Below are 23,358 nucleotides of genomic sequence, written 5' to 3' on the forward strand. Positions count from 1 at the left end.
TGAACTTTTATGTACTTTAGTATGACTTCAGTGTATTGTGCACCTTTCCTAAATTATGATGGTGTAAACTTCAGTTTTAGATAAATGTATAAGACTTTTTTTTCTTGCTGTGAGTTTATTGCATAACTGCATATTGTGTTAAACATTTTAAATATGAAATGCGGAGCATTTCAAAATGTACCATTCAAAGATTTAACTAAATATAGTATTATAGTATTTATTAAAGCACTTAAGTTCTTTTTCATGAGTTACTGCACATAAGTTCAGTACAAAATATATTGTATTGGAGTTTTGCATTGTATTTTTCCCTTTGTTCCTTCTTTTTTTTAACTCTTGTCTTTCTAATTGGTTGATTGGTAACTTTTGGTCTCGACAGTCATAGCTGTGCCTTATCTGGCATATACATATTTATCCTAAATGCTGTGTGGTAAAAATCTTTCTCCTTTGACGTTGGTGGCTAGACTGCTATACTGATCTTGTTACTGTCATTTTTGTTTTACACAGCGATTCAAAACTCTTTTCTTAGTAGCGATATATCCTTGCCATATATACATAATTTCTCTGTGTGTTTCAAGGAAAAGAATTTCTGATTGCAGCCTTTAAGTGGATAACTCACTATCCTAGAATTTTAATTACTCATTTTCTGAAGGCTGACTGCTGCAGGTATCTTTTTTCATTCTCCCTTTTCTTTGGAAACATTTCCTACCTGGTGTATTTTAATTTATATTATTTGTTTATGTCTCTAATAGATCACTGGTGCTTTTTTTTTTCTTTTAAAATAAGGTGAGGTTTTTGGAAGAATGCATTAACATTTTTGAATTTAAACAATTAGTTTAGAGGATGATGTTAGAACAGAAACTCTGTCTTCTGCCATTCATGTAACAGATAAAATATCTTCCAGTTTTCCTTACAATATGAAATTAAAGACATGTAAAAGTAGCAGTAAACCTTTTCTGTCTTCTATAACATTGTTAATTAATTTGGTTTCAATTTTGATTGGGAGGAACTAAAGCTAATCTTTTTGTCCTAGACCTTGTAACGTTCAAAACCTTATCAACTGATTATACTCCAGGGGGGTTAAAATAGTACTAGCTTGCCTCATTATCTGCACTTGAAAATCTTCAGCTTGCTGTGCAAATCTATATTAAAGCCCCTTTAATGGGTCCAATTGAAAGAAGCGTAATTCTACCTTCAAGCATTAATTAACACTAATAAATTTTTCTTAACTTTTGTACCTCCATCTGATTGTATTCTTCTTTGTAATAAAATACTGTTATTAAATTAAGACAAATGTATACACACATTATTGCCATCTAAAGGCTGTATTTCCAGTACCATATAACCTTGATTATTCTTGTGTAATGAAGGACATGAGGATAATTTCAGTAATAGGGAGTTTGGATGAACGTGTCAATAGTGATAAGATTATGTGAAGTTTATAAACTCTTTGCAAAAGAAGTTTCTCCAGTGAATGAGATCTGTAGATATTGCAAGAGAAGAATATCTGAGGACATTGACTTTTTTTTTCTTTAAAAAGGTTATTTTGCGCAAGTTGTACCTTGGAAAAGGGATCAGCCTTCAGTGGTGAAACCTGTTCTTTTTTATGGAGCCCCTTTGAACTGCATCAGTGGATTATCATATGTCTTTGTGCCTTCCTGCTTGCCATCTTCTAGTTAGTTTTCTTGTAAAATTAAGGGAAAGAGATCTTGTTAAGGAGCTGGTCTGAGTGAGGAAGACAGGGAGGAAAACGTATTATTATTCAAATAGTTGAAAGTTGCTGATTCTGGTTTACTGATAGAAGACTACCTGAGGTAGGTGGTATGATGACTATGGCTAATACCTGTGGGCTTGTTTGTCTGAAGAAATTAATAAGCTGTAAATTACACTGTACCTTTACAGCTCATTAGTACTTTTGTGTGAATTCCCAGTAGGAATGCTTTCTCTGCAAGTTGAAAATGTGTTTCTGTGAGGTAGCTTACCTCATTTTGATAAAGGAGTTTTCCTACTTAATCTGCAAAAAAGCAGCTATATTGGGTGTTTGTACAGGTATGCTGTAAATCCATGCTTCATCTTTTCATTATTTTGCCTGTGTAGCCAAGCCTGAAGTTGGCTAAAGCTTCTGGATCTTTGTTACTCAGCCTTCATGTTCTCAGTGGTGTTTCTACAAAGAGAGCTGCACTTGGATTAGACAGGAAAAAGTACACTAAGTAAAGAAATGTGATGTTTCTTGTCCTCTGCCCATTCCATTGGTTTGAAATCCTCAATCCTTGTGTTAGCAGAGCTCAATATTCAAGCCTGGAAAGAAGGTGGAGGTCATCTTTATGATCTCATTCATCCTCTGGGGAGCTGGGGTCTGGTTTGGGAAATTTCTTTTTCAGTCCAGGTAAGAATAGTTAACATGTAGCCAATTAGGGTTACAATAGGATAGCCTTTTTTCTTGAGATAAAAATGGTTTCTAAAGCCGTTGGAAACTGGTTTTACTGTAGAAGAGATTAACTTCTTAACTGTGTTCAGTACATTATCTGGTTGCTGTAGTGACACAATTTTTATTTTAATTGTAAAGCCAGTATAGTTTTAAGAGCCTCAAGCTGGATTTTATTCCCACTTTAAGGACATTGTTGATAAGGAATCTTTTCATATATCATGGCTTCTTAATTGAATACAGGCAGATTTCCTCAAGTTCAAGAGAATTGTTCCTTAAGGACCAGGTAGCAGAAAGAAGCATGCAGTGCCTTTTGAGATTAGGTTCTGCCCTTATGAATCTGCTGACTACACTTAGGAAGGAGCTTGTCAGAAAAGTTGATCATAGCAACAGCTGTTCTTTGTTTACTACACCTGATCTGGCAGCATTGATGTATGCGAGTGTAATGAAATATTGCTGTGTCAGGAGTAGATGCTAGTAGGTATCGTTTCCTGCAGATCTCGCATAGTCATGCACACTTCCAGAGACAGAGGCTAACTCACTCTGAGGACCTTGTGTAGGCCTTGTTGAGGAGGAAAGTGTAGGAAAAAAAATACCCAGTTCCATCAAGATCACGGTCTTCAATGAAGAGAAGAGAAAAACTCATTTTAGCAGATTGTTGGTTTTGATTTGGAATTAGTAGAAGGAATAGGGGGTAAGAAGACACCTTGGACTTTCTGCTGCCTGACCTGGAGACCTGGGCTGCTGCATTCCATTGTTTCAAAATATAGCTACTAAGAAGAGAAGAAGGAGTACAGAAAGTATCAATGTATTGGACAGTGCCACTTTACAGCACTGTGTTATAGGTCCTATAGAAAATACAGTCTGTCCTGGTGCAGAGAATCACTAGACAAAAGAGGAAAGGGGATTTATTTAGAGCAGCTGATGGTTAATGTGATGTTAGAGCTGTGGCAAGATTATCAGACTATATTGTCAGTGTTCACTTTTATCCTGAGAGCTGTCATATCCTCATTAGAGGAAAACGGACAGTTAATCTCTAAATCTAGCAGATGCATTACTACAATACATGCTATAGTGGGAGAGGTGCTGGATTTATTATGAAGCTACAGCTTTTCTTTTTTGGCAGTGCTGTCTCATTTCCAAATTAGAGGTGTGTTTTTGTGAAAAAGTGACTCTGAGTATTACCCTCTCGCAGGGCAAGGAGCTTATGTATTCCTTGTTTCAGAGAGGGCAAACCTATTGTGCATGTGCCAGAAACAGTATTTGGCTCCCTTGTCAATGCAAAAAATGCAGCTGCTGTCAATGCTTGCTTGCAGTACGCCTGTGCAGCAGAAGGAACCAGCAGAAGGGATACAAAGGATTGTAGGATATCGTAAGAAGTGAAACAAACAGTAAAGCTTTGTTTTTAGTGGATGAGAGAAGGAACATGCTGCAGCGTAGTTGTAAGAAGCAGCTTGAGTGGAATGAAATGGTGCACATCATAAAAAAGTTTTGTCAGTGTTGTGACCTACTTAGCAGATCACTGGCCAGAGATGGTTCCTTTGCTGCTAGTGAAAGTGAGATGTTAGAGTTGCAAGACTAACTGATACACTACATAAAGTCACAGTTTATTTCCACCACATGCTCAAATACTAAGTAATTTTGTCAGGTGGTTCGATTAAGACAGCAAACTTTGCTGAAGACACCAAATTAATCACATCAGACAAGTCCAAAGAGGGCAATAGGGAACATGGTGTCTATAATAGATTATACTGTTTGACCCTTCCTTAATCTATGGGTCAGGTGAGAATTCAGGAGCAAGACTGACTAGTGGTAGAGGAGTAAGTACCTATTCCTTACCTGCAGGATGAAGTCAGCTTCTTATATTTCTGGTCTGCTTCTCTGTAGAACCATTTTACTTGATCATCTTAAAAAGGAGCTTTAAGGAATCTTCATTTTCTTTCTTCTGCAAAAAAGACCTGCCCTTTTTCTCGAGCACATAAATGGTAGGTAAGCACATTTGAATGGGCAGTGTTTTAAAAGTGTTTTTCCTTGTATACATCTTTAAGTTACCATGTTTTATTTCATGCCTATTATTGATAGAAACAGGTGTTCAAAAATTCTCATTCATTTGGGGAATGGAGTTGCAGATGCCTGCTTGCAGCCTCATACTTCCTTTTCTCAGAAACAATTCTTTAAATTGTTTAATCTCAGGCAGTCCTGGAAAGCATGGGGTAGCATAAGGAAGAACAAAGAAACTTGTGGTGGTATGAAAATCAAGTGAGCTCCCCCACTTCAATTCCCCTCTCTTTGCAGTTGTTTTCTTTATTTATTTAAGATTGTTATAGTGTAAGGGCAGGTGTAAGAAATAGGAATTAATAATGGGATGTGTACGCATAATACTGCTGCATGAGTTACATTTTAATCCATTATACGTCAGTTATTTTTTCTTGGTTTTTCTGTTCTTGTCAGGAGTCAAGTTCTAAGTTGAATAGTTGACTGTGAATACAAGCATCCTTTGGAAGGATAGTGTAGAATCAGGTAGCACTATTGGCCTTTTACTTTTGGAGCATTATGGGTTTAAAAATAACTTGTGTTTTATACCGTAACTAGCTAGTGTCATTTTGACTGTGAAAGGACACCATACAGACTGTAAAATGCAGCAGATGACTTCTGTAACATATGGTTACCTTTTCATGAATTATTTACATAGAACTTCTGTTCATCCTACATCTGAAAATAATTAAAGGATCTAATGAATAGTCATGAGATGAAAGAGAGCGGATTTCTTTTGTTCATTTTATTTTTTTTCTGTTGTGTTTTTCTTCATTTGGGAGGACTATATGAGAATGTGACTGGGAATGTTATTTGTTAAACATGTGTATGAGTGTTAAAGTTTAGAACCATGAGGATTAATAAAGTTGGAAAAAATCTAAAGAGAAATTTGAGAAAGCTAAATCAAGGAAAGCTATGAAATGTTACTGGCACATTTTTAGTAGTGCCTACTTACTGTTCAATTCCTGCTAGAAAAAAAGGAAAGTTGGAAGGGAGGGGAGAAAGTTAGGAGTGTGGTAAGTCAACCTCAACTACGTGGTGGGGAAAAAGAGATGATGAAAGGGAGAGAATAAATATGCAAATATTGAAGTAGAAATTTTGTGGAAAAGAAGTTTAAAAGAAAGAATAATATTTTCACATTTAAGTTGTAATAAAATACTTTCATTAATAAATTAATTTTGTTCTGCTTAAGATGTCAAGATTTCATTAAAAGTCACTGCTTGAGGGAAACCACTTCAATTTTTCATCAATTTGACTTCCTTTGTGTTGATTTTTATTTTTTTTATGTGGTATATTAGAAGTGTACTACTGCACAGTGAAAACTTCTGATAAAGAATGTAATGAAGAAAGCACAGAATATAACGTTTATTTGTTACCCTGATCCCTTTGGTAGTGGAAATCGAATGCATGTCCCTTTGTTGCAGTTGTAGATGGACACTTTTAATATTGTGGTGCAAAGACTTTAGTTTTTTTGTGAAGTGCTTCAGTAGCCAATGACAGAAACAAGGTGTGTTTTTGCATTTCTGTATGATTAGCAGCAGCAATGAAGGATATATATGTCAGTTTTGCATTTCAGCTAGAATGATTTTCAGGGATATTTTGATAAACTATCACTAGGTATTAGAGTTAACTTCTTGACATGAAATAAAACCCACTCCTATCTATATTTTATGAACTTGTATAGAGGCAGGTGTTCAATACTGATTGAGTAATGCAGTGTGATCAAGTGTCAAACTGCAGAACTATGAGTGTGGTTTTTTTCCCCTCACCCCAAAAATGTAAAAATTTGGAGAACACTTAGTGCAGTACTAGCATGTACAGCTGTTGTTTCATAGTCCTTTCTGTATGCCTTTTATGTAGTGGATTAAAAAATCTTTCACTGAAGACTAGAAGTTCAGTGATGATGTCTGCAACATCAAACAGTCCATAACTCCTGCTAGTTGTATCCTAACATTTTGGAAACGGAGTCCTAGCATGAAAGAGTTATGTTCTTGTTGCCACTCTCACTGTCTCCATACGGTAGTACGCTATCTAAATTCACATTGGATAAAAAAGAAGTTTAATTAAAAAACTTTTTGTATATCTATTCACCTTGAAATATTGACAGATAATTATAACATCCTACTGCCATGAAAAGACTCTGAGGTGTTCAGAGCTAAGACAAAAAAGGACTATTTTCCCCCTTCAGTTTTGATCTGTAGTTTTCATAGCTCATTTTCTCATTTTGACTTAGCATGTGATTTTTTTTCCTCTGCAGATTGATATGAAAGTATTTAAAAAAGAAGCAGATTTTGCCAGTAAACAATTTGACATTATTAGGGAAGAAAAAACATTGTATTGTGTTGTAGCTAAAGAGATACCATGGGAAAGGATAGAAATGAATTCTGGAATGACAGTCCTCTTAAACATCAAAAGACTTGCTCCACCAGGTCACAGTTTTCTTTCTTTGTATGTACTGTTGCCTGGAGCATTCTGGGCTCCAGCAGTATACAAGGGATACTCTTTGATTCTTCCTAGCTAAACAAAAGGGTAAAATCAGATTCCCTTGGTTTTCATTAGAGCAAATTTACTTCTAGAATACAGTTTTCTGTCTTGTATTTGGAAGTTTGTCTATGGAAAAACCTTTGGAAGTGTACTCTAGTTGTCTTAGTTATATGAGGTTTTTTACAGTTCTTGAGCACCAAACTGTCAAAAGCCCATTGAATGTTGCTTTTGTGCTGTTATATTCAAACAAGTACGACTGCAGTCAATGCACACTGTAAGTTGAGATTGTTCTTGTGTAGCATTAGCCTGTATTTTATGGTATCTAGACAAAAACAGTAGATACTGTGGGAATAGATGAATTCCTAATGAGTGTTTTTATCTGGTGAAGTCTGTCAAAATAATCTCATGTGGGACGTTGCCCCATGTGTTGATCACATATGGGTTTTTTTCTGCTGTTTCACTTGCCTACTAGAGTAGGGTAGTCTTTTAGGAACACTGCTTCTATTCTACGCTGTAAGAAATCAGTCTTTACTCTTCTATTATACAAGGTAATTCCTAGGTTGAGGAAGCAAAGTGCAAAAACAGCTGCACAGACAAAGGCAGATGATAATTTACTTTAGAATTTCTGAGATACAGATAATTCTTCATGACCCTTATTTCTACCCAGTCACGGCTCCCGAGTAATACTCCTGTTTTTTTCCCCTTCTTTATAAGTATGTGAAATAAGCAGATATGAGAGTGAAAGTTCAATTCATTTAGAGGAAAAGATAAGAGCATACAAAGAGGTACCCAAGAAAAATGCTTTGAAACAACAGGATTTTTTCCATGCAGGTATAACTTACCTAAACAATGTTTCACTACTGCTGCAGTAGACAACTTTGTAGACTACTCAGGTGAGTTTGCTGCTTAGTGATTGATATGGTGTATTTGCCTTTTGATTGATTTAAAGTCTTAAGTGGGTCAGTTGTGGGGATAAGTAATTAGTGTGCAAGTCTGATTCAGGATAATCTGTCTGATTATCTTGCAAAGTATGCAAAGTAAGTAGCTTATTTGAGTTTAAAATTTCATCTCAGCGATATGGGACAAACATTTGAAATAGCTAGTTGCACTTTTGTACCTTCATGTCTCCATTCATCCTCCAAATTGCTGGAAAACTTCCCATTCCAAGCAGGACCCAAAGATCTTTGCTTTCACTTCACAAATATACATATGCTTACCCGTTTCATCACAGTGTGTAAAGAAACTACGTAGTAACATGATGTAGCTTTGAGTTTTTGTGGGAGTGTGTATTGTGAATTTATAACTCTGTTAGAGCCAATAGGCTCTTTCAGGTAGGCAGAATTTCTAAGGGTGTTCTTCAAATATAGACTTTGTCTTGATAAATGTTAAACAAGTAGTAATGAGCTGGAAGGAAGACTCAAAGGAGCCACTTGCTCAAATTCTATGAGGACCTGGGGAGCGGGAGGGAGGCAAACAAAATAACTGATGCTCTCCATGGTAATGTGGATTCATACCTTCTTAAAGATGCAAGTAAATCATCTCTGCTAGCAACAATTTGTTCCTGTAACTGTAATAATATATCTGAAGAGCAAATATTTTGCTTTTTGAATAGTGAAAATTGAGCCTGGTGTCTGGTAGGTTCAAAATATGAAAGAGGGGAGTCCTTAGTTAAGAGGATGTTTCTTAATTTCATTATCCCTTTTTTAACGTCTGCTGGTAACAAACTAGGCTGAGAAGGTTTATGCACTGGGTTATGCCTCTGAGAAGAATTTCATATAAATTTCTGAATCTGAAATTCAGGTTTAGTTTTTCTTTGGAGGAAATGGAAGAATGATTATGAATCTGTAATCTTAGGCAAACTTTGACTGCAGTCTGTTCAAAGTGCCAGTGCTGTAGAATGAGTCTCTGTAGGGGAGTTAGTTACATTATAAAAAAACAAGCAAGTATGCTATAGGTTTGAGATTAAATTTCCAATTAAACACTGTTTTAAATACAAGCTAGTTCTGGTTGGTTTTTTGTTTGTTTGTTTTTTGTCTGCTTCGTTGGTTGGAATTAATGGTATCTGAGACAAAAATCCAAGATATGAGAATATGAGGTTTCTGTGTTTTCTTTCATTTTTCTCTCAAGTTTTTTTCTCATTTTTCCATTTTCTTCAATGCACATTTACTTTCTTCTCCATGGTTTTAAATAGCACTGTTAGTACATAATTTTGTATATTCTTTGAATTCTACTGTGCTGCTATTGAGTATGAGGTACAACAAAGACAATTTTATTTTTCTTGATAAAGTGAAATTTTTAGTGCAGAAAAAAAATATCCTTCATGCCTCCCTACAGTATTTACTAAACCTTATCTGTTCATGGTTGGTTGTTTTCAATATTTGCTACAGAAGGTAGCTGGATTATATTACCTTTCTTGTATGCTGTGAACCAGTTGCAGGGTTTGTTCTTGCTGGGACACGTTTTCTGCTATGTAGTGTGGTATGGGTTTTTTTATTCATTTTGTAAGAAATATTACCATATTTGTAACAGTGTGTGGACAGAAGTAGTGGTCGGAGAAATAAAATTAATTTACTAAATATGGAGGAACAACATATAGAAATGATTTGGAGATGGTGGTAGGAGAAGAAATAGAACAATAAAAATATTTGCAAGGAAAGTGAGATGTGATGTGTAGAAAAAGTGAGGAGGTCTACAGAAGAGAGTCAGGCATTCAAAGAAATTTGGAAAAAGTTACAACAAATTTCCCTGTTAAAAAGGAAAAAATGAAACAAACTAGGAGGGAAAGATACAATCCACACAAAGAAATAAAGTCATGTATATTTTTAATGACTAAGATATTTGCTTAATACATAGATTAATTTCGCTGCACATCTTCAAATGTATTTTTAACATGCCTTACTGTCACGCTAGCTCACTAGTGGTTTAAATAATAATTCATAAAGAAATTATTTCTGCCAACCCTAGTCTTATAATCAAATATGTGAAATAATGCATTTTATGTGATTTAACTCTGCTAATGCTGAAAAAGGTAGTTTATTGGCTGTTAAGCTAGTTGCCAAATGTTACAACATAGTGCAGCAGAAAGGGCAGAGGAGGTTTGCTTTGTGCTCAGTAATTGTTTGTGCAGAGTAGGAAGAAGACCGTGCATATCTTGAAGAGAAGCTGGTATTCAAACTGCTACTCAGACTCTCAAAATTACCCCATCCTTCTGTGGTTATCGCTTTGTGAACAGTTTCCTTGTGCAGCGTGGGTGCTCTGGATGCCAATGCACTAACACTGTTCAACACGCAGAGCAAGTCCTGCTTGCTTTGTATGCCGGGCAGCTACCTGTAATACCTGCGTTTCTTCTTGTGAGGGAGTTGCTTTGAGTGCAGTGGTGATTTAGTTACTTTTTCTGCCCTAATTGTTACATGTAAGTTGGTTGGTGGATATGACTTCAAATGTGTTGTTTTACATGGATTTTTTTCTCAGCACATTTTCATTCTTTTTTGTCTCTGACATACATGTGAACCAGATTTAACCATCTGGAGGTTGAAAACCCTTATGTATGTTATCAGCAGTATTGTAGAATAATCTAAAGGTATATCCTCTTGTTGATAACTTTTTATGTTTCTGAAAACATTTCATTTAGCTTGTATATTAAAGGCAAAGCAGTTGCATTTTTGTCCTGAGATAAAAGTTTCATCTGTTTCTTAGTACAGTTACAGTATTACTGCTAGGAAAATGTTTTAAATAAATGCCATTTTGATTTAGGAAGGGAAGAGACAAAACAGTACTGGAATTAAAACAGACTCCTGAAGAAAAATGCAGACTTCTAATATGCATTTAAGAGTGAGGGTGCTTTAATATGAATCTCATAAGAATAGAATGCGAGTATCTAACACAGAAAATTGAAGTTGTTTTTTTGATGGCAGTGAGATTTTACTATGTGTGGGTACACTAAACTGTTGTGTGTGTTGAACAGAGTTTTATTATTTTCCTTAAGCTGCAAATTCAGTTAGACTTAATTCCGTTCGTACGACTATTTTGTATCATAATCTTTTTGGCTGCCGCACTTAATAGTTATTTCTCATTATCTTCATGAATACTGGAGAATTCTGAACTCTACTTTTTGGCTTGATTTTTGGTATGGTAAAAGTGCAAGTGAAACAGTATTCTAATGTATTCTTAATCCGTAACCACAAATATAACTTCTGCAAATGACTGTCTTTGTCTAAGCTTGACTGAGTAATTTCTACTGAGTTCTGCATTTATGGGCTCTTTTGTTTAGTAGCAGCAAGATATTCAGTTCCTTGTTCATGTTACTTTGTCGTACAGTCATGCAGTTTTGAGTATGATTAAAGTACTAATGAAATGAAAATAATGCTATAAAACTACATATATAGGTCTAAAATGCACGTCTAAAATGCAGTACACGCATGTTCTTTTACAATTGCTTTTTGTCTATTAACAGATGTTTTTTTTTTTTTTTAAATAGAGACTCACAGAACAGCAGCAGGAGATAAACAGCTTAATACAGAGAAAAATTGCTGTGGATGAGGAAAATGCCTGTTTGAAGAATGAATTCAGTAACTTGAACCAGAAATTTAAAGATAAAAGCCAAGAACTTAAGGTATATTGACTTGTACATAGTTTCATAAGACTGTAGCTTTGAAGTAGTTCTTTAAGCAATGTCAGCCTTCGTGGCACAGAAAGTGACAAGCTTGGAGAAAAAATTGCCTTAGGCCTTGCTATACCTTGCCATTTTCTCACATACCAACTCTGAGGAAGATGCTTTAAAGCCAAGAATCCAAGCTTTATAACTTTCAGATAAATAGTTAATGATGGAAATGGAGCAAAGAAAGTAGGAGTGTGAAGATGTGGCTTCTTGTAATTAGATTCTGATGGGACTGGCATTATTAATTGATAAAGCCGAGGTCTGGGAGGATATGTCTGTGTGGGTCTCAAAAATAGCTGGGGACAGCATCAAAGGCAGCTTGATCAATTAATGGGCTCTTTGCAAATGTGTACTCATCAAAGCTGTCATCCAGCTAAAAAATATGACCCTTCCACCTGCATGAAAGGGGCCAATAAAAGTACACAGGTGACCTTGGCCATCAAATATAGAAGAAGCTGCTGTGAGGGTAAAACTGCACAGTTTATATTTGCTGATTAGTTCTCACTTTTTTTGTTTATCGGCCCTTGTGGTACTGTTCTACAGGACACCGAGGAGTGTGCACAGAAGAAGGAAGAGCAAAACAGACTGGTTATAAAAAATCTGGAGGAGGAAAATAAGGGATTAAATACACACTGTGCTGACCTGCTAAATGACCTGGAGAAACTGAGGAAGCAGGAGACACAATGGAAAACAGAAAAATCTGGCAATGATGCCAGAATAAAGGTATGAAGTGGAATGGACTCCTGGATGGTATTTCAGAATTAACTTCTCCAGACATTTGCACTACAAGTTATTTTCTTTAAATAACAAGTTATATATTCAAATCTACCAGTGGGGACTTGCATTCATTTACATTCCCTCACTTAAGACCCACAGCTTTTTAAAAATTGATGTTGCAAAGCAGGAATCTGACTTCAAATAGTCATCTTAAAATGTAATCAGTAAAAAATAAAAGATACTGTATTTTAAGATAATATATATATATATATATGTGAAATAATAAAAGCTTCAAAGTATTATCATTCACATTTTTTTCCTCAATGTATAATTTTCTTACCTATAATTTGATTGCAGTGGAATTGATATTTGTTGTTTTGGAAGAACATTTTAAAACTTTAACTGCAATTTTGAATAAATTGTGTCCTAGCCTCCAGAGGGCTCCACTCTGTGAGAGACTTTATTATTGTATATAATATATTATAAAGTTATTTTTACTGTTTATGATAAAGTGAAGAAGGAAATAATTGAATACATCGTACAGAATATTGTATCTCTTATTTAAATGGTACTTTGTCTTGTTTGCTGGTGAAAACTGGCAAGTTCTTTTTAAATGCCTGTAAGAAATAAGCCACAAACATGGTATCAGAGTGTTTGATGGCTGCTTATATACACGCCTATTTAGTGGATTCTTTTATTTAAATGGCTAATGAACACTTAAAACGCTGTGCTCTTTTACACTATCAAAGTACATGACCTTCTGGTATATTCAATGTAGTAACTGTCCAATCAACATCTTGCCCAGAAACATCTTTTTTCCTCCACTAGGAAGGAAATTCAATGGTTTTGGTGACATGTCTGATTGTTGTGCTGATGGAAACCCTTTGTAAAGAGCTTCGTTCAGATCTGGTAACTTGGGAAGTAAAGTTCTTGCAAATTGAGGCGTTTGGAGTGGTTATGATGAAAGGACTATAGGATTCCCAAGACAACAAATGATTTGTTGATACTTGGGGGAGAAAATCTAATGTGTACTAAACTGATCTAATAGTTTTCAAGTTGTCAAATGCAGTGCTTGTAATACTGGATAAATTATTGAAAATCATTGTTACCCACACCTTCAATGAAAAGCAGAATAACTTTTAGTGTATCTGTCTTCCTGGCTGATAAAGCATGCTCAAGAGAAAAAGGAGTGTCATAGCCATGTGATTACAAGGATGGGAATAAGTAGTGCCTGTGTTTCAGAGTGGGGTTACAAGCAGGCCAAGGTGGTGTCTGGAGTGTGACAGAGGTAACTTCTTGAGGTGGGTATTCCTTGAGCCAACCAGGAATGGCACACAGCTGAATCTGCTGTTCACAAATGAGGAAGAACTGATTAAGGAAAAAATAGTCAATGGCAGCCTTGGCTATAGTGACCATGAAATTGTGAAGACCAAGATCCTGAGAAGACGAAGGAAGGAGAGTAGCACAGTATAGACCTGGAATTAAGGAGGAGAGTCTTCAGCTTGTTCCAGGAAGTGGTAGGTAGATTCCCATGAGAAGCAGCACTGAAAGGTAAAAGAGCTCAGGAAAATAACCAGGTCTTTAAAGACAGCTTTCTCCAAGCCTAAGTATGGTCCAGCCTGATACTTAGGGAAACAACTGGTTGTGTCAGGAGACCAGCTTGGTTAAACAGAATTAATCACCAAACTCCAGTGTAGGGCGGGGGTGGAAAGTGATATTCAGGAAGTGGAAACAGTGAAAGCTAGAGAGGTGAAGTTCAGAAACATTGTCTGGGCACTCAAGGATGGTGGTAACTTACCTACAGTTGAGACTTGCAAGTGATGACAGGTATAACGAGTTTCTTGCACTACTTTAGTAGTAAAAGGCTGAACAAGGGAAGTGGTGGCCTGTTGCTGAAAGGGAAGGATGAATTAGTGACAGCAGGTAATAGATACAGCAGAGGTACTGAGTGGCATCTTTGCTTCAGTCTTCTCCAGCAAGATTCTGCCAAGCATTTGTGCCTAGAGGCAGAGTTCAAGGAGGAGTACTAACAGTGGATGAGTTGGGAGATACCTGAGAGAACTTGGCTGTTACACATCCATCGGACCAGCTGAACTGCATCCAAGGGTGCTGAGAGAGTTGGCTGATGTCACTGTCAGGCTGCTGCCTATCATCTTTCAAAAGTAGTGTAGAGATCATGGGAGGTCCCTGATGAAAAGGATAATCCAAGAACAAAGGGTTGGCCTCACTTCAGTCCCTGGGAAAATGACAAAGTAAGTTGTCTTGGAAGTAATTTCTGGGCACATAATTGAGAAAGTGACCAGAAACAATCATGGATTTACCAAGGGTGAATTGTTCCTGAGCAACCTGATTGTCTTTTGTGATAAAATGATTGTGTCTGTGGACAAGAGGAGAGCTTGGATGTGATTGACCTTAACTTTAGCAAGATTTTTGGCACTGTCGTACTCTATTCTTGTACCCAGGTTAGGATGTTACAGCTGGATAGGTGGACAACATGTTTAAAAGAACTATTTGCATGTTTGGGTTCAGAGAGGTGTGGTTAATGGGTTGTACTCTGTCTGTAGGCTGGTAATAACTGGTGTAATGCAGGATCTATCCTGGACCTGTCTTGTTTAAAATCTTTATCAGTGACCTGGAAGAGGGGACAGTGGGCACACTCATCAAGTTTGCAGATGAAACCAAATGGGAGGGAAGTGGATGTGCTTGAGGGCTCTGCTGCCATCCAGGGGGACCTTGACAGAAATGGACCAACAGGAGCCTTAACCAGAACAAATGATGAGTCTTGCCCTGGGAAGGCAGGGCCCTGCAGTGCACAGGGGCCAGGGATCAGCTCTGGGGGACAGTCCTGGGCACTGGCAGGCGGCAAGCTGCACTGGGACCAGCCCCATGCACCCAGGCAGCAACGAGGGCCAGCAGCGCCTAGAGAGGCATGAGCAGGGCATGGCCCTGAGAGCCAGGAGAGGAATTGACCCCCTCTGCTCAGTACTGTAGGTACTGCACTGATTTTTGGGTGCAGTACAAGAAAGATATCCGTAAACATTTCCCCCAGCAATATCCTTCTCTCCCCCAACAATATCCTTCTCTCTAAATTGGAAGGATGTGGATTTGATGGGTGGACTGTTCGGTTGATAGCAAACTGGCTGGATGGTCACATCCAGAGGGTAGTGGTCAATGGCTCGATGTCCAGATAGAGATCAGTGACAAGTGGTGTCCCTCAGGGGTCTGTGCTGGGGCCAGTGCTGTTCGATATCTTCATCAATGACATAGACAGTGGGATCGAGTGCACCCCCAGCAAGTTTGCAGATGACACCAAGCTGAGTGGTGCAGTTGACATGCCTGAGGGATGGGATGCCATCCAGAGGGACCTGGACAAGCTGGAGAAATGGGCCTATGTGAACCTCATGAGGTTCAACAAGGCCAAGTGCAAGGTCCTGCACCTGGGTCGGGGCAATCCCCATTACCAATACAGGCTGGGGGATGAAGGGATTGAGAGCAGCCCTGCTGAGAAGGACTTGGAGGTACTGATAGACAAAAAGCTGGACATGAACCGGCAATGTGCTTTCGCAACATGCTCCCGTATCCTGGGCTGCATCAAAAGAAGCGAGGCCAGCAGGACGAGGGAGGTGATTCTGCCCCTCTACTCCGCTCTGGTGAGAGCCCACCTGGAGTCCTGTGTCCAGCTCTGGGGTCCTCAGCACAGGAAGGACATGGACCTGTTGGAGCGGGTCCAGAGGAGGGCCACAAAAATGATCAGAGGGCTGGAACACCTCTGCTATGAGGAAAGGCTGAAAGAGCTGGGGTTGTCCAGCCTGGAGAAGAGAAGGCTGCGCGGAGACCTTATTGCGGCCTTTCAATACTTCAAGGGGCCTTATAAGAAAGATGGGGACAGACTTTTTAGCAGGGCGAATAGTGATAGGAGAAGGGGTAATGGTTGTAAACTAAAGGAGTGTAGATTCAGACTAGATATAAGGAAGAAATTTTTTACAATGAGGGTGATGAAACCCTGGAACGGGTTGCCCAGAGAGGTGGTAGATGCTCCATCCTTGGAAACATTCAAGGACAGGCTGGATGGGGCTCTGCTCAACCTGACCTAGTTGTAGATGTCCCTGCCAATTGCAGGGGGGATGCACTAGATGACCTTTAAAGGTCCCTTCCATCCCAAAGCATTCTATGATTCTATGAAACTGGCTGGAGGTGAGACAGTGGGGCTGGAGACCTTGCCTTGCAAGGAGAAGCTGTGGGACGGGCTGGTTCAGCCAGGAGAAGGGATGGCTCTGGGGCTGGGGCCATCCAACAGCATCTGCAGCACCAACAGGAGGGGATGGAGGAGATGCAGCTGGGTTCTTCACAGCTTTGCATGATGGAAGGGTGAGAGGCAGCACAAGCTGAAACAGGAAAAGCTGAGGTTGGAGAGAAGGAGAACCCTTTTCCCCAGAAGGACAGCCCTGGAGTGATGCTGGGGGCCATGGAGGTTGGGTCATCTCCATCATTAGGAGATTTCAGCCCCTGATTTTGTAAAACCCTGAGCAGCCTGGTCGGACCCCCTGGCTGAACCTGCCTTAGGCAGGGGCTGTGACTGGCACGGTGAGCTCCCCAGGTCCCTGCCAGCCTTCACCTGCCCATGGGTCTGATGCCCTAGCTTCTGTCTACCCTCCCCCCTGCCCTCCCTTCTTCTGTGGTGTTAGACAAGTGACTATACACCTTTGCTAGTGGACAGAGGTGAAGTTGATTATTTCCCAATACTATTGGAAGGATTGAGAAGCATATTAAAATTACTATCTGCAAGAGGGAAAAGTCATATTTGACCTCTAGGAAGTAGTAATATGTTGTCTCATTGGTTTTTATCAATATTTTGTAAAATAATAATTTGTAAAATCACAGAAAGTTATTTTTGTAGTTCATCACTGTTTTTACATATAATCATCCTATAAATATTTGCTTGAAAATTTGTTTCAGTTTAAATTAATTTCTCCCTCTGTTCCTGACATTCCCCATTTCTATTACTCAACACTCAAGAATCAATATTGGATGCCAGATTGGCTCTTAACAGGATGCTTATAAACAATAAAGAATAGTAATTTCCTTATCCATGGAGGCCAAATACGACACTATCACACTACATGATATTGGGCTGCAGATGATGTTCTAATATATACACCCCAATAGAACATATCCCTGAAATGCTTTTAAAAAGTAATTTATGAGCAAATTCAATAATGGCATTGTATTGTTGTTCTCAAGTGATTGTAAAAATGGTTATAGATAAAAATAATTTGAATTCAGAAATTATATCCCCTTCTGAAAGTCAGTTCTGACTCTCAGGCTTGAGTTTGGGAGTTGAGCCAGCATTCTTTTTGTACATGTTTTTCAGTAATAAACGCTATATTTAACAATATTGTAGATGACGTATGCAGACATTATTCATGTTAGTCTCCTATTTATGTGGAAGAATAAAATGAAACCTTGCCAATGTAAGCTACCTCAACATTGTTTTTAAAATGCATATTAAATTATAGAAATGCTAGATCTAAATAACAGATTCTTCTTTCGGAAAAGTGGCCTTCTGTTCAGAAGCTGAACTAAGTGTTACTAGCCCTTTTTTTTTTTTTTTTTTTTTCTTTCTCCCCAGTCTTTAAACCATTTTCTGTGCAGAAAGGTGTCACTTGTCACTTTCAAAGACTTGTTGTTTCCAGACCTACTATAAGCTGAACTGGGGTCTAAAATTCAACTTTTTCAAATTGAGAGAGAAAAAGCTTCTATAGCTAGTTTGTCCATTTAAGGAATATTTCTTTGAAGATTTGTCATATTAGCTGAAATCCAAGTGAGGCAGATTAACAGGAACAGACCTGATAATGTGGCTAAAAGGGTGGCAATTGTGTTTTATTGTTTGCCTTTCTGATATATACCTTCATATAAATAATGTACAGTGTATAAAAAAATTAACATAGGGCTTTGCTTTCTGCCTTAAAGTAGTTCTTGAGAATTACTATTCTGTACTTCCCAGGGCTTATATCAACTTTCTGTATCTCCCGAAAGTGCACAAGTGGAAAAGCTGTCGATCAGCCACCTTATGCATGCATGTGTCTCCATATTTAAGAATGAATTTGGCATTTGAGTTATTTTGTTATTCTTTGGCTGGAGGTTACTTACGTTATTGTTTAATAATAATAAGAACGTATATTTTCCCAAACTCACACAGTCACAAAAGGCGTTGTATGTAGAAACAAAAAATGTCAGGCTGGCACATTTTAAGTGGAGGTGACATAAAAGATACTGGAATTGCCTACTGTTTTGGTTTTGTGGTTGGTTTTTTTTTTTTTTTTTTTTTTTTTTTTTTTTTTTCTGGTTAGCAAAGTGCTTTTTAAAGTTCCTAAAATCTGAAGGTGGGGGCTTTCAAAGAAACAGGGAGAGGTGTTCTCTTTTAGAATGAAACACTCTGAGAAACAGCCATCTCTGTCAACAGGAGATGGGGATTTTAGTTCCATGCAAAAATGAGAGTTTTATTGAAATAGGACCTTGAAAAAATACTCTTGCTTCTGTCCTAGTACATAACAAGAAAAAACATGAAAACAAAGCTACTGTATTTGAAAGTGACTTTCTAAGGGTTTGAAGCGACAAATAACAAAACCTTAGTGTTAATTCACAGTGAGTCCACAATCTATGCACAACTCTTCTGCCTCATGCCTTGTCTGTGTGCTATGCTTTTCATGTTTGAAGTTCTTTTAAATTCACCTTGTCTCTGATTTTTCTGAATTTATAGTTCTTGGGCTTGATATGATCAAAATATTCCTGTAATGTTTCCTGTAATGTTTTACCTTAAATTATTATTCTGGTATTTATCTTTCTTTCATTTTAGTTAGGATCACCACTTTTCATGGCTAGAAATAATGACCAGAGTTATTTTTCATGCTTTGCTTTCAGTACTGTTATAAATAACTATCATATCGTTTACTGTGTCTTGTATTTTTCTCTAAAATAAGCATTTTCTTCCTCATATAACTGAATTATTAGATGTTTTGACTTACTGTATTTTAAATGGCACTTACTTTGCTTTTATATGCTTTAAAAGATTGAATTCTAAACTGTATGTACAATTGAAGTTAGCTTTAATTTGAAAATCAGGTTTAGGAGAATTTGTATTGAGCAAACTTTTAGTATGCATGTTTATGCAATGAAACTACCTTCTCGGCTACTGTATCAACTAAAAGGCAACATAATAAATTCCATGTGATTTTATAAAATGGAGATACTCAGAAATTGAGTGTAAAAGATTATAGGTTATTTCATAATCTTAGATTTCTGACTTATGGACAAAAGGTCTACTGAATGCTCAATATATGATATTTCAGTATATAAGCTATTTGTATAACCAGTCCCTCCTTGCCCCTTTTTTCATGTTTTGCCCTTTCAGTAATGCTTCTGATTTCTGAAAAAGTCAAGGTTTCAAAATCAGTTCAAAAGGTTGAACTGATTAATTTGTTAGTTGAAATCAAAATCTGAAGTCGCATATGTCACAAATGGGGTGAAGGAGTGAAAGGTATTTTTTTTTCTGTTTTTAAATTCTGCCATTGTATAACTTCTAAAGTTATATTTGTGCCAAAATCATTTGTTACCTATTCTTTGAACTGTACCCTGCAATGGATGATGGGAATTTAGGCATTGGTAAGAGCAGATTTTTTTTTTTTAATTTCTATCATGAAAAACCTCTGCACCTCTATAGTGTGGTGTGAAAGATAGGCAATAGGATTTATTCACAGAAAATGTGAACTGTTTTCATTTTTGTTCACATATGCAATAACTTTTGGCTGCTATGGAAAAAAAAAACTGAGGAGAAAGATTGTGTCACTGTAAGTTATAAATACTTTATCACATTTCAATATTTTCATGTGTTGATAGAATGAACTGTCTACTGTCATTCTGAAATCTTTTGTTATGTGAGAAAAAATAATTTTTGCTACCCAGCCTTTGAGATTGAATGACGACTCATTAGTTGGGTACACCAGGTATATAGCCTGAGATTTATCATGAAAGAAATAGTTTTCCTATGTCATTCACTCATAAATTGTGCCATTTCTTCACATTAATGTTACTGTTATTAACAGGATGTGATAATTGTTGTCCAAATTCAAAGAAGTTGATTATAGTACACTTCTTATACATCCAAATATGTATAAGACATTTTTATGCTATTTTAAAGAGAGACAATTAATTATTTGCTTTTCAGTCATAAAAGTGTTTTTATACCTTCAGTATTTGAGGCATCTTTGCTGAAAGGGAAAAATGTGCATTGCTTTATTTCTTTAACTAAGTCTGTATGTAAAAGAAAGATAAACTAATATACTGTTGGCAGTAGATTAGGGATACTGTCCTACTAGGAGGTGTTTAAATTATGGATGAATCCTGGAATATTTACCTTACTGAGAAGTACTGATTGTGTTTGTGAGTAGCATAATACCAAAGCAGGTCTAAGGCTGTTGCCACCTTCCGGAACTCTGCGCTGGGTATTACTGTAATATTTCTATTTCCATTGTTGCCTCAAAACACTCTGTGGAGAATAGTCATACAAAGCTTCTTAAGGACTAAAGTACTCTTCCAAGCTGCTAAAACTCCAGAGAACTCTGGTAAGGTCACTGTGTAGAGATTAAAGTCTTGCTTGAGTAAGCTGCCTTGCTGCTGTGTTTCCCAGATATAACTTCACACTTTGCTGACTAACTTCTACAGAAAGGCTTAATGTAAAAGACAAACTATTGTTTGTTTACATTGTTTTCAATGAGCATTTCCAGAAGTTTTCTTGTACACTATTTCTTTTCCTGAATAAACAATTCCTTGCACTGAATTGGAAGGTGAAATCAGAGCAAATTTAACAAGCAGTCTCAAAAATGAATCTGTACCAGTGATTCATAGTTCATGTGTACAATACTGTGCAATTTTTGGGGAACTTAAAACAATGAATGTATAGCTGTTTTTTGTTAGGAGTAGGTTTTTTGTGTTTGATTTCTATATAGAGAACAAGGCTTAATCAGTTCAGTAGTTAAATAGTGTACTGTTGCTTTGCAGAGATTTGATTCAGGTTTCTCCTTCCACATGCAGCAAACGAATGAAGGAAAAATTCCTACAGTAAAGAATAGGTGGCCACTTAAAATTTGAAATATCCCTTTTTTTCTGGTGTTTCACATTTTTCGTATATGCATACATGCACATATACCTATGTATATTTCCTTAGACCGCAATAAATATATGGATGTATGTATGTGCACATCCATATGTCTATATATGCAGATAACATGCATAGTAGATTTTAACTCTTTCTTATACATTATCTGTAATATATTTCAAATGCTTTCTTTGCAGAATTTGGAAACTGATTTAGCAGAGGCAAGAGAACAAATGAAAGAGTTGCACAGTATATGCAGCAACTTGTCATCTCAGGTAGCTGTGAAACAGGAAGAACTCTCCCAAAAGGATTGTGATGTGATCAGAGCTAAGTAAGTATTTAGTGATTGAATTACCTTTAAGTCTGGATTTTCTCCAAAAGACTATTGTTCCACTTGCAAAGCAGTATCTTGCATTAGAGGTATTTTTGTGCAACAGTATATTTTCATACCATTCTGTTCCACAAGATGTAAAGCTTTTGGAAGCCTACCAGTAGATGACAGTTTATGTAGACTCTCTCTGATATATTTTGACTCTTAGGATATTATTATCAGTTTTTGAGTAGGGATGGTCTTTAAAAATTACACTTCTGTGATGATCATTGGGTCAGAGAACTACCAATCTCCACTGAAAGTAACAAAATACCAATATGATTAGTGACATAAACATTTAATTGGAGAGGCTAAATGCCCTAAACCTAGAAAGGCTTTAAGCCTAACATTAACATTTTAATTAGAGTAAAATCTGATGAGTCGGCAAAAGTCTACGTAGGCCTGTGGCTAAAGGTTTAAAGTACAATGATTACGCTTTATCTTAGGTCTCACACACCATTTCTTTACACTGAATCTGTAAGATTAGTGCTGCATTACTTGAGTCATGGAAAAGAAATGAAGGATGGAATGAACTATACGAATTGACTAGACTGCTGCATTCCTTAAAATGAGGGTAGTGGCAGAAGACAATTGGTATCTTTAAGTGGATTGTCAGGAAATTGTCCATTTTTCACTTCTTACTTTCAGAGGCATGCACAGTGTTCATCACTACTGTGTTAGACAAATTATATTCCTTTCAATATTCCCTCAAACTGTGGTTATGCCTTGAAGAGCTGCAGTTGGGATGCAGAAATCATTGGTATGGATGCTTGTTTCTGCTTCCCAGGCAGAAATAATTTTATTGTAAGGAGTCAGTATCTAAGTTTCTTGGGAAAAAAACCTAGAAATATGATTTTTGATGCCTCTGACCTAAATTGTTGTCCCAGTGTTTGTTGAAATCTTTACAGGAAAAATGATGTATTGTTCTCATATTTCAAAGGTCAATAAATATAGGCAAGTTTAATGGGAAAGAGTATTGAAAGAGGCAGTCACTGGAATTTGTGAAATTCATCAATGGACTAATAGGCTTTATTATCTTCTGAAATTATTCTCAAAAATATATGTATGTGTGAGAGGACTAGGGACAGCAAAGAAGACATTTTTAAAGTCAGGTAATCAAGGTTTGCAAAGTTACTGCTTGTTGGTTGCAGTTTAGTATATTGCAGACTGAGTTGGCCAAATCATTGAACTTAAAATTCCTCAAAATGTATTCTTTGCTATTCACTGCAAAACAACTTCTTAGAATTTGTCACAGACATCTCGTTTAAATATGTAATTAAAAGAAGTACTTTTTTGAACATATGGTCTGAACTTGAGGCAACAGAAAGATGGACAACATACCTATTTTGAAGTGTTTGAAGTCTTTTCTGTATGTTTTTCTATACAACCAACCTTCTAATTTTATGGAAAAGAGTTTGGCAAACTGATCATATATGTTTTACTGTGTGCTCAAATGTTTTCTCTCTTAAGAGAATGATAGTATTTTTCCATATCACTAGTATGTGATTTATACTTGACAG

The 23,358-nt window shown here is 37.0% G+C and overlaps 1 protein-coding gene across 1 annotated transcript in view; it reads left to right on the plus strand.

Annotated features, from left to right (window-relative positions):
* The window catches only part of CNTLN (centlein), a gene marked incomplete at its 3' end in the record, with an annotated part of 196,525 nt that overhangs the window by 36,504 nt on the left and 136,663 nt on the right, over nucleotides 1-23,358 (plus strand). Inside the window, exons 4-6 of the mRNA XM_082337586.1 lie at nucleotides 11,418-11,552; nucleotides 12,141-12,320; nucleotides 21,666-21,799. Coding sequence (XP_082193712.1) covers nucleotides 11,418-11,552; nucleotides 12,141-12,320; nucleotides 21,666-21,799 — 449 coding nt within the window. The remainder of the gene's footprint in view (nucleotides 1-11,417; nucleotides 11,553-12,140; nucleotides 12,321-21,665; nucleotides 21,800-23,358) is intronic.

Source organism: Platalea leucorodia (genome assembly GCF_965183815.1).
Source record: "Platalea leucorodia genome assembly, chromosome: Z".
NCBI lineage: Eukaryota > Metazoa > Chordata > Aves > Pelecaniformes > Threskiornithidae > Platalea > Platalea leucorodia.